This window comes from Nematolebias whitei, chromosome 1 (assembly GCF_014905685.2).
Source record: "Nematolebias whitei isolate Nwh7 chromosome 1, NemWhi1, whole genome shotgun sequence".
Lineage (NCBI taxonomy): Eukaryota > Metazoa > Chordata > Actinopteri > Cyprinodontiformes > Rivulidae > Nematolebias > Nematolebias whitei.
This window is the reverse complement of record NC_056498.1, coordinates 13,743,998-13,755,931: the sequence shown is the minus strand read 5'-3', so window position 1 is coordinate 13,755,931 and position 11,934 is coordinate 13,743,998. Positions and strand designations below refer to the sequence as shown.

At 44.1% G+C, this 11,934-nt stretch overlaps 2 protein-coding genes across 2 annotated transcripts in view; both read right to left on the bottom strand.

Moving 5' to 3' along the window:
* The window catches only part of LOC119414734 (neurexin-2), a 1,264,057-nt gene that overhangs the window by 64,834 nt on the left and 1,187,289 nt on the right, over nucleotides 1-11,934 (bottom strand). The gene's annotated exons all lie outside the window — the stretch shown is intronic.
* The window catches only part of LOC119408360 (serine/threonine-protein phosphatase PP1-beta catalytic subunit), a 41,927-nt gene continuing 31,965 nt past the window's right edge, over nucleotides 1,973-11,934 (bottom strand). The window contains exons 2-8 of the mRNA XM_037675164.1: nucleotides 8,188-8,319; nucleotides 7,852-8,082; nucleotides 6,457-6,561; nucleotides 6,188-6,259; nucleotides 4,415-4,566; nucleotides 2,526-2,660; nucleotides 1,973-2,447 (exon numbers count right to left, since the gene is read on the bottom strand). Of these exons, the coding sequence (XP_037531092.1) occupies nucleotides 2,343-2,447; nucleotides 2,526-2,660; nucleotides 4,415-4,566; nucleotides 6,188-6,259; nucleotides 6,457-6,561; nucleotides 7,852-8,082; nucleotides 8,188-8,319 (932 nt within the window). The 3' untranslated portion in view covers nucleotides 1,973-2,342. The remainder of the gene's footprint in view (nucleotides 2,448-2,525; nucleotides 2,661-4,414; nucleotides 4,567-6,187; nucleotides 6,260-6,456; nucleotides 6,562-7,851; nucleotides 8,083-8,187; nucleotides 8,320-11,934) is intronic.

The following is an 11,934-nucleotide window of genomic DNA, read 5'->3' as shown; positions in this document are numbered from 1 at the left end:
TGGAGTGATAATAAATGGATTTAAAGCAGCTCAGTCTGATGGAAGTTCTTCGAAAACTCACTTCTTTCATTATTTTGATTATTTACAAGGCAGAACTTTGAGTTTTTCGTTTTAAAGCAGGTTTACTGCTGCCGTTGTTCTCCAACAGCAATGATCCTGTTGGATCCTACAGAAAATGATTTATGTGGATTATTGATCTAAATTAATCAGATTTAATGGAGATTGTAAAATAAAATCAGCTTGAATAATTAAACCTGCGTTCAACCAGTTCAACTGTTCTGATCCGATTTATAAACGCGACAGTTCACACGCCAAATTTCTGACATGCACGGCCCCATCTACTCTAAATATTCTCAAACTTTTTTGTTATGGAAGAGGATTAGGACCATGGTGCAAAAAATAAATCTTGAATTCTGAATACCTTCTTTCTACATGTAATACCACGCTCCACCGCTAGGTGGCGGTACAGACCACGTTAACATTAGGACACGAAATGTTCTCAGGTCTGCAGCTTTTTATCCGTGGCACTTAATCTGTTATTAACCATTTCAACACACAAACGTTTGATTAGATAATAACAAAACAAGACCGTACAAACAGCTCCCATGTTTTGGTTTCTTGCGCTCAGTTTTTTTTTCTTTCAGCTTCTTAGTTCAGGGGTCGCCACAGCGAACAGTCGCATGAAGACTTGTTTTTACGCCGGATGTCCTTCCTGACAGACCACTGAGCTACCACAGCCCTCTGTGTGGAGCAGAGAGCTGCCATCTATGGTGCCTGGGGGAGCAGATGGCAGGGGTTAAAAGCCTTGCTCATGGGCCCAGAGTGGGGCAAATGAGGGTGGAGGCAGGTGTGGGTGTGTCACCTTTCCCACCCACATCTTGATGTCAGTATCAGCAATCTTCTGATCACAGGCCCACCTTCTCTAGCCTCTGCACCACCACTCCCTCATATAGTGATATGAAATTAAATGTAAAGAATTCGTAAAACCTGTTCACAGTTGTAGCGATGTTAAAAATCAGACCGTGTGAATCATTGAAACATCCACCTTTCCACACATGGTTGAAGTGTGCACGTTTATCCAACTTGTTGCATGTTTTTCACATATTTTCCCTCGTGTGTCTTAGTTGGTAGAACCGTTGCCTCTCAGCGAGGAGGTCGCTGGTTCAAATCCTGGCCTGGGACCTTTCTGGGTGGAGTTTGCATGTTCTCTCCGTGCATGCGTGGGTTTTCTCCAGGTACTCCAGTTTCCTCCCACAGATCAAAAACATGCATGTTGGACTGATTGGTAACTCTAAATTGTCCCTAGGTGAGAGAGAGAGTGAATGGTTGTCTCAGTGTCCCTGTGATGGACTGGAGACATGTCCAGGGTGTTCCTCGCCTCTCAGTGACTGCTGGACACGGACACCTGTGACCTGAAAAGGAAGAAGCGGGTGAAGGTGATGGATGAATGGAGATCTAGTAGCGTGCTGTATGAACGTGTGTGTGGAGGTAAAAGAGGCACAGATTGTGTAAAGAGCTTTGATCTTGATAAGACAGGTGCTATGCAAGTACAATCCATTTACCATTTCACAGTGGGGTTAATGGTTTGTCTAAAACTTTCATTGAATGTAACCATTGCACACTATAAACCCAAGCATGGGAAATGTTATCCTGAACTTTAACAAGTGATTTAGTGTACTTGTAGCCTGAAACCACTGGATGTAAACAAAACCCACATGGAGGCTCGAGTCACGTGACGGACCTACATTAGGCTGGATGTTAGTGGTCCAACACTGGTCTACAGAGTGAACAGAACCAGCTGATCCGATACTTTAAGGCCAGAGTAGTTTCACGGGGACAGCTGTGTTGATGCTTTCATTCTACAGAACCCTCCAAAACCTGCAGGAGTGGATCAGAAACACTGTTTTTAAAGTTATCCAGAGTGGTGTGGACGGGGAGTTGTAGAGTGGAAGAAGCAGACAGAGCACGGCAGTTTATTCCCTGTATTATTTATTGAAAACCCAGCAGTGGTCATTAATGTGTGTAGAGGCAGGGGGAGCAGGACGTGGTCAACTAAACGTCATTCTGCTGTCGAGAAGAAAAAAAAAGAAGGCTATACAGAATGACTCACTGGTTTCTCATTCAAACACTTGCTTTTAAAAATGTTACACGGATGCAGAGGGAGTGGGGGGAGAAGAAGAAAAACAACAGCAGTTCAGAGATTAAATGAAAAAGACTGATTTGGACGTCTCTCTCTTTTAAAAAGCTTCATGTTTCCTCGTCTGCCAGCTGTTGTCTTTACAGATGTGGTGAAAAGCCAAAAAGAAGTCAATCCTTTCATCGCGGTCTCTTTGCGTCCGTCTTCATCGTTTCTTTGGGGGTTGGGCTGTGCGGGGCGGAGTGACGGGTCGGCCGGCGTTCATGCCTCCGTACTGGTACTTGGCCTTCTTCTCAGACGGCTTCAGGATCTAAACAAAGGATTTGAAGGATTCAGGCAGAAGGTCCAAGAGTCAGGTCCTGGATCAGTGAGGGTTGAGTCAACGTACCTGGAAGGAGCACATGAGGGTTTCGTCCACACTCATCATGCCGCCGGCGTTGTCAAACTCTCCGCAGTAGTTGGGAGCAGAGAAGAGCGTCACCAGCTGCCGCTTGGCGAAGAACTCGTAACCGTCTTCTACCACCTGGGGGCGCCACAGACATCAGCCTTTAATTACCGGAGACTTCATTCTTACCACCCACCATCAATAAAAATAAATTAAAACAAGCAGATTGCCTGTGGGCTTGCGAGTGTTTGTGTGTCTGTTAGCAAAATATGTCATGAACCACTGGGTTGGATTTCATTAAAATAACCAGTGGATGTAGAGCTGCATGCTGGGAGTTGATCTTCAAAGCGGACTGACGTTAACCAACAGAAAACTGGTTAACTCAGTCACTGACTCAGTTACTGATTCAACAACTGATTCAGTAACTGACTAAATATCTGTCTAACAAGGTTTAGTCAGGTCTTCTGGACAGATTCTTCTTGTTGAAATGTTTCATCTTTTATTCAGAAGACTTCTTCAGGCTGAGGAGCTGCAACAAACTCAGTCTTATAAATAGCACCTTCTCATAGTGGATCAACCAGTTTGCTGCTGACAACCAGAACTAGCTGTTCACATGATAGGAGGACCATCAGCCTAACGACTGATCGTTAGTGTTTTGATGGCTGCTTGCTATTCACAGAGGGCTGAGTGATAGTTGCAGTAAAGGTCCTGCGTACTCTTTATCCCAAGCACAAAAATTGTCTCTCTGTCATAGCTGCGTGACAAACATTGCATCATATTGTTCTCGGAGCAGCTTCACCCACCTCTTCTCAACACAAGGTACGGCCTGAACTTTTTCTCACAGGTGTATGTGTCAAGTTTTGTGTGATTGGTCAGTAGTTTGTGGACGTGCTCATCAATGTGTAAATGTACATTCAGCTGTCAGACTCTTCAAACACACTAAATTAGTCAAATGTCCCAAATCTCCTGGACGGAGGTCATGCAGACATCGTGTATGGAGGAGTCTGTCTGTTGAAAAGTGTGGCGCTCTCTTCATGATGGATTTGTGGCCAAACGGCGGATGCACGGACGGAGTGGAGACTCTGGTGGTGGTGACATACACTGCAGCAGGTGGGGTTTCACAGGAGCTCTGTGCCTCGTGGACTATGAAAGGTGTCGGCGCAACCCAATGTCTAACAACCTCGTAACCGTGAGTCGACTGCTGGGCTTCAGATGGAGCATGTTGGGCCAATCACAGCATTGTAAGAGGGGGACAGTTGAACCCGGAAGCCTCCACCCATTTAATGATGGACGGTTTCTTTTCACAAAGATGGCCTCCTTTACTCCTCTCTCAAACCATCGTTCCTCTCTGTCCAGGATGTGAACATCTTCATCCTTGAAAGAGTGACCGCTGGCCTGGAGATGAGTGTAGACCGCAGAGTCCTGGCCTGATGATGTTGATCTTCTGTGCTGGTCCATCCTTTTGGCCAGTGGCTGTTTAGTTTCCCTGATGCAAGACTGATCACCCTCCTGACACTGAACAGCATACACAATATTACTCTGTGTCAGGGGACTGGATCTTTGGGATGAACCAGTGCTGAAGTCTTGAAACATTTCATCAGAGAAGAACCCGTCCAGAGGACCCGACTCAACCTGGTTAGACTGATCTACATGGATTATTGAGCAGCATCAGGACTTTATGACTCCGTCTATTTAGATGTTGAGCTAAATTTTGGTGTAGAGGCTGACAGAGATCCCACATTACTGTTGAAGTTTGATCAAAATGGCTCCAGCTGCCATTTCTCTTTAAGATGTTTTAGTCTAAAGTGCTGACATGAAAGGTGGCGGGTGCCACGCCTTCCTTCAAAGAATGCTCGGCCTGTTTATTGACACTGAGAGGACGAGCGTGGTACCTGGTGGGCCCTACAGATGAGGTCCAGATCGTGGCGGTTGAGGAACTTGCTGACCACGTCTGCTCCGAAGGTGAAGGAGACGCCGCGGTCGTTCTCTCCCCAGCCCTGCACGTCTTTGTCTGGGTCGGACCACAGCAGGTCACACAGGAGACCTGCAGGGGTGAGAACACGATCAGGCTGCATCAGTGCACAGAACATCATTCACTCATCACGGGTGTCACCGTGCAGCGATGACCTCACATCAGAAGCTAAACCCCCCCAGGCTACAGAAGTCAGCCTCATTTAGTCAGATCCACATTCTTCTCATCCACACAGTCACAACCAAAGACCATAAGAGGGTCTGAGACAGCGTCTGCTGAGGACTGAACACTGATGGCCTTATATGGGCATGAAGAGGCAGCTTTAATGAGGGGAGGGGGCAAACACCAAGAGGCGAACTTCACATAGTTCAGCAGAACCACACAAAACTCAGATGGACCTTCAGTTTGCAGTGTTGCCAGATTAGGCGGTTTTCAGTCTGATTTTTCAGGTAATATTTGCCTTGGGTGGATCTGGATTCAGACCAGTGGTTCTTTTGTTAACCTGTTAAACACATTTCAAACAATCGTTCATCATTATTGGGTCAAAGCTCCCCTGACCTTTCCCCATCACTGACTGGCTATCGTCATCTGCCAGGGCGTCCACAACAGACAACTGGTGAGGCAGTTTTAGTACACAGTTTTAGTACACACCTCGTTGAGTGGGCTGACCCGTTGGGAGCGTCCGCCATATTGGATGTGGCAGAACTGTTGATCAACTAATACAAGGAAATAGACTGAACTACATAAAGCACCATCTACAGTGTTTTATGTTAACGCCCGTCATTCACACACGCTAAAATATTTGAAAAACAAACAGGCACCAAAGACAACATTTGTAACTTTTAACATGATTATTAAAAATGTTTACCCCTTAAATGTTTAGATTATATGTAAGCACTAAACCAACATATGTATTATTTTGAGTGTTTACAACTACTAACGTGTGTAACACTATTACTGTGGTGATAAATATTGAAATATTCATATTTAACATTTAATCTGTGGCTATAACAACCAGATCCTAAAATGTGACGTATGGATTTTTTTAAAATAAAGAGCACTAACAATCACATTTAACTCATTTTGATTAATCACATCGATGAACATATCTACACTAATATATCTTTACAGTATTGTGTGTGTGTGTGTTTGTGTGTAAACATATTGATTGGGCGGGTTTTTGTGTGATGTGGTGGTTTTTAACAGATTTTTGGGCTGGAAAACCTCGACTCTATCTGGCAACACTGTTGGTTTGTGTGATCTTCCCTCAGCTCAGAGGAAGGAGGAGCACAGCAGGAAGTGAACAGTGCACACACACATTATTTAATAAACAATGACACACAACTGTTTCTGACCCTTGGTCTACAGAGTTCATGGTCCACTCACTGATCAGGTTCTGTGGCTGCTAAACAAACCCACCACCCAACACAGTGGTGTCCTCATCAACCAGAGCTGTGCATTATGGGTAAACATCTCTACGCAGGTCTCAGGTGTCTAACAAACGTTGTTCAAGAAGTGTGTGTTTCACTCAGACGTCACGTTTTTTTTAAACAACGTTCTTCCTGAAAACCCTCTAAAAAAAGCCACATCTGTTGAGTCGTTCTGCAACATTTTAGTCGTCATGTGAATCCGGTGGCTGGATCAGCTCAAGTGTGTTCTTAATGTGTGACAACTGGTCAGAGGTGTGTGTTACCTGTGTCAGGTACGTCTGTGGGTCTCATGATCCGTCTGATCTGCTCCATAGACTGCAGGTCAGGAGAGAGACCTGCAGGAGACACAAGAACCAGAACCGTCAGTCTGTTGCCAAGTATGTGCAGGTTACACCACCAGACTCAAAATCTCGCTTTAATGGACGTCTCACATCAGATTACTAAAGAGTTGCTTTAATTGTCCTAAGATCAGAAACATGACACATTTAAATGTTGCTGAAACCCAACAATCCCTGGCGTCTGTAGAAAGTACCTCCGTGGCAGCAGAAGATCTTCTCGTCGACGATGGCAGCGATGGGCAGGCAGTTGAAGCAGTCGGTGAAAGTCTTCCACAGTTTGATGTTGAATCTGCGTTTACCTGGAAGATAGCACAAAGAGTCATCAGCAGGCTGTGAGACGGGCCCGGCTGGATGTTAGAGTATGTACCATATTTTCTGCCATACACGTCGCACCGCCCTGTAAGTCTCATCAGTCCAAGTATGTCTAGTAAAGTGGAAACATCCATAAATATGTCGCTTCACCCTATGAGTCGCATCTATTATGCGTCATCGCTGACGACCTGGAAATGCGGGCCGGTGTTGTGCCAAAAATCGAATGGCTGCCAAATGGTGGCTGCGGGAGCGTGCACGGGAGGACTTTAACAAGAATTTATTAAGATTAACACTTAATAAATGCACTATGACGGTCAAATGAGCTGCATTTCAAAAGCTGATACGCGGTAGGTGCGTGCACAGGAGGACTCTGTGCATTTCGAAATTTAACAAGATGACCACCTAAAACAATTACTTGTTTGCTCGACATTAAAGTAAAGGTGTGTCTCAGTTGAACTTTTATTTAATAAATGCATTCGATGGTCAGCTGCATTTCGCCCGGGCGGTGCAGTGAAATGAAGCGGATTTGATGATTGCTCCAGGCATGATCCCAGAGCTGGACGTAGGTGGCAGTCTATGGCAAGTCGATTGTGTCATTAATAGCCACTTTTACTCATTACATGACACAACAGCATGCCACGCTATTTGAGTGCCATCTAGTGGCTAAAAATAATAGTGTTCAATATTTTCAGTCAGAATGTATGAAAACGGTCATATCAGCCAAAAATTGGTTTATAAATGTGGGAAAAATCATAAATGCGTCGCTTCGGTGTAGAAGTCGCAAGTCATGCAAATTATGCAAAAAAACCTGCAACTTATAGGCTGAAAAATACGATAGTTGGTCTGATTCAGGGTTGTTTCATTCTTTTGAAAGGATCTCTATCCTCAACAAAAAACAACTATTAAAAGAAAGAATGCGTCTTTCAGCCACCGTATGAATGGTAAATGGACTGTACTTATATAGCACCTTTCTATCTTATCAAGATACTCAAAGCTCTTTACACTACAATCTGTGCCTCATTTACCCATTCATACAGCACTCTACTAGAGCTCTACAAAGCTAATTGAACAAATCATTCTAAAGAGACTAATCGGAGCTTTTAGCTCACATTCATACACTGATGAGACACACATCAGAGGTTATGAGGGGTTCAGTGTCTTGCCCAGGGCACTTCGGCATGTGACTGCTGGTGGATTCGAACCCCCAACTCTCGCATTGGAGGACGACTGCTCCAACCACTCAGCCACAGCCGCCCCATTGAGAGCAGGGAACTCACACTCGTCATAGAAGCCATAGATGCGGTTAATGGAGGCGCACTCGTGGTTGCCTCGGAGCAGGAAGAAGTTCTCGGGGTATTTGATCTTGTAGGCTAGCAGAAGGCAGATGGTCTCCAAAGACTGCTTCCCTCTGTCCACGTAGTCCCCCAGGAACAGGTAGTTAGCCTCAGGAGGGAAGCCGCCGTACTCAAAGAGTCTCAGCAGATCTGTGTACTGTCCATGGATGTCACCTGAAATTGAGCGTACATTTTTTTATTATTATCACAAGAAAAGAACGGGAGCAGCTGCAACACCAGAACCAAAGGGAGGTTCTCGTCAGAGACGCTGGAACTGACCGCAGATTTTGAGTGGAGCCTCCAGCTCCAAGAGGATCGGCTGACTGAGGAAGATTTCCCGAGACTTGATGCAGAGGCCACGCACCTCCGCTTCCGTCATCTGGACGATCTTCCCTGGTCGACATCCTCGCACTGACAGAGAGAAAGAGACGAAGAGGCATTAACAGAGCACTTTGATCTCAGACTGCAGGATTACTTGTGGTTCCTAGAGTTTCCAAGAGCAGAATAGGATGCGGAGCATTCTGTTTTTCAGTTCCAGAGGGAACTTCTCAGAGCCAGAGTCAGAGATTCTTTATTGTCGCTCCATCACATGTACCACATGTGGTGTACACAGAGTCCCAGTTACATCCAACAATAAAATGTAAAAGAAAAACAGTAATAAGATCTAAGATATGAACTAAGAAAAACATCAACTAAATATACACTAAGCACTAATAGAAATGTAAAAGTAATATTACAATAGTAATAGTAAAACATTACGTCAAACATCAGCACAAACACGAACATGAGTCTGTGTGAGCAGATGAGCACGCATGAACACATCAACATTGAAACAGATCAGCAGCAACATTGAAACAGATCAACAACCTCCTTCCTGAGGGGAGTGGGGCAAAAAGTGTGTGTGCTGGGTGAGTGGGGTCCTTCATGATGCAGGTGGCCCTCTTCCTGCATCTAGAGGTGTAGATGTCTGCGATGGTGGGGAAACTGACTCCAACAGCCTTCTGTGCAGCCTTCACCACTCTCTGCAAAGCTTTTCTTTCTGCAGCTGTGCAGCCTCCATGCCACACGTTGAGCTTCCCAGACCAGCTCGTCTCAGCCGTCTGAGGAAGTAGAGTCTCTGATGAGCTTTCTTGATCAGGCTGGTGGTGTTGTTGCTCCAGCTGAGGTTGCCATTCATGTGTACACCCAAGTACTTGTAGCTGGAGACCACATCCACTGCAGATCATCTTATGTTCAGGGGGGTGTAGGTGTGTTTGTTCCTTCTGAAGTCCACAATCATCTCCTTTGTCTTCTTCACATTGATGTGAAGCACCAGCTCTTCAGGTGTTCCACTTCCTGCTTGTAGCTGGACTCATCATTGTTTGTGATGCATCCCACCACCGCTGTATCATCTGCAAACTTTACAATGCGACAGCCTGGATGGGTAGCTGCACAATCATACGTGAGCAGAGTAAACAGGAGGGGGCTCAACACACATCCCTGAGGAGAGCCAGTGCTGAGGGTTATGTACACAGGGTCCCAGTTACATCCAACAATAAAAATGTAAAAGAAAAACAATAACATCCAAGATATGAACTAAGAAAAACAGCAACACTAAGCAGTAATTGCGTAAAAACATTACGTCGAAAAGCGGCATGAACATGAGCATGAGTCTGTGTGAGCAGATTCTCACCTAAAGCTTTGTTTAATAATTAATACAAGCGTCACATGACGGGATCCCGTTTGTCAATGAACTTCATGCCACATACTGTATAGGGGACAGGGTTTAGTCAACAGGAGCAGACGGAGACACCTTCTGTTGTACTCAACAGATAAATAGATGGGGGTAGAGTAGGAAACGAGACAGTCATGTGACAGGAAGCTTTTGGACACTACAACAAAACTGAGCTTCATTTCTGCAGTTAACTGATTTGAAAACAGATTAATGATTCAACACATCAGACTCAAAAAATTTGAAATAATTTTAAGTTTCCTTTAATAATTCCACAAATTTGTTGTCCTTCAAAACTCCATCATTTATCAGAGAATGAATGGTTTATACTGACAGGACCACTCAGTTCAAGCTGCTCAGATTAAACAAGCTTTAAATAACTCACTGATCAGTCTGTAGAAACAAAAGTGATCAAGACGAACTAAAAAAAACACAATCTCCTAAATCTGAAACAAGAAATTCCTAAAGTGATGCATTTATTCATAAAATTAAATCGTCTTGTTTCGTAATCGGATGTACACACATACAGGAATGAGTTCAAAAGTTCAGTTAGGAAGTTGAAGAGTGGTTGTAGGAGATTCTGACGCAGCAGCTTGATCGACAACATTTCAGAGTTTTCTCTGTTGAGTCGGAGGTGTGGCAGAGTTTTCTTCAATAATCAGCCTTTAAAAAATGCCAGTTACCACAAACTAACTTAAAATGGAGCTGAGATTTTCCTTAAGTTTTTAAAAAGGTTTTATTTGCCTGTACTGCAGTTTATCGTTTGTATTTACATGGTAAGAAAACATCTGTTTATTGATAATCAATGGTTGTTAATAAATACAACTATTTGTATGATGTCAACAGTACTTCTCTTATTGTGTGACAGACTTCTCTGAAACATTAATCCACTTTTTGCTTGGAGGGAAACAATAAAAACCCTTAAAGTGTTGACAAAACTCAAAGGCAGAATGAAATTAAAGACTTTAAATTAAAGTTCTCCAACTTTCATGTCAGTTTTAAAATAAATTCATCTTCTGGTGACCAATGGCAGCATTAAAGCAGTTATGGTTAAACTTTAAAAACCACGTGCACGTGTCATACAACAGGTTAGCTCTCAGAGTATGATGTAGGAATGACCCGCCTACTAAAGCATTAAGTTTTAGTTCAAAATCTGTAAAAATGACTTCAGTTAGGAAACATTTTTGTGTTTATTTATACGGATCGCCGACTACTCATTGTACTTTATATATTGTTATTTCCCTATTCATATTCAAGTCTTTGTTTGTGACATGAAAACTCGTTATGTAAAAAGTTGTATTACATTTTTCACTTAAGGACGTCACCGTTATTTACCAGAGCGGTGTAATCTGGAAGACATACTTAGGTTGCAGCTGAGACTAAAACACACGAGTCGAAGCTAAAGAGTGGTAATTTATGACAAAGTTATGTTTCGTATTAGTCCTTATGCACAATATATGGATCAAAATGATCAAACGTTATAAACTTGTGATGTTTACTATAGTAGTGCTGAGAAAATGTTTGGAGAAAATCCCGATGCTTGTGAACAGTTTAGCAGAAACTCTCTCCATCAGCTCTGCTGTCCACAGGCTGAACCATTCCTGCGTCCTCGTGTCCGTCAACACGCTCCAGTTCAAACTAAAAGGGCTGAACGTCAGACGTTGCTCAAAATTAACATTTAGTCCGGGCAGAACTCGCAACGGAGCAACCGTCTGTCATTTACCCAGAATGCAGCAGTGTAAACATGGCAATGTTTATAAATTTATAAAAACTAAATGGCCAACAGTAATTTTTCAGTTGTGTTTTTTTATGATGCAAATGTTTATCTCAGTTGCTCTGTTTTCCCAAATAGTTGGCAATTCATTTAAGGTTCAAAGCAGACGCTGGGAATTCACTGAAACCGATGCGATCCATCTGCACCGTTCGTTCCACCAGAACTCCACTCTCAGGCCCCTTTCCCACCTTCCGCTCAGGCTCTGGCCTGTCACGGTGGCCGTCTCCATGATCCTCCATCTGCCTGCACAAACCAACGCTACGGAACAGTTCAGTTCCGTTGGGAACGTTGCATGTTCCGTGTCTGTCGGACCTGTTTCTGGAGGGCAGTCGACGTCAGTTGCCACAGTCGTAATTATCATCAGGCTGCTAACGAGACCAGGCTGCTAACGGGACCAGGTTGCTAACGGAACCAGGCTGCTAACGAGACCAGGCTGCTAACGGGACCAGGCTGCTAACGTGACCAGGCTGCTAACGTGACCAGGATGCTAACGTGACCAGGCTGCTAACGGGACCAGGCTGCTAACGGGACCAGGCTGCTA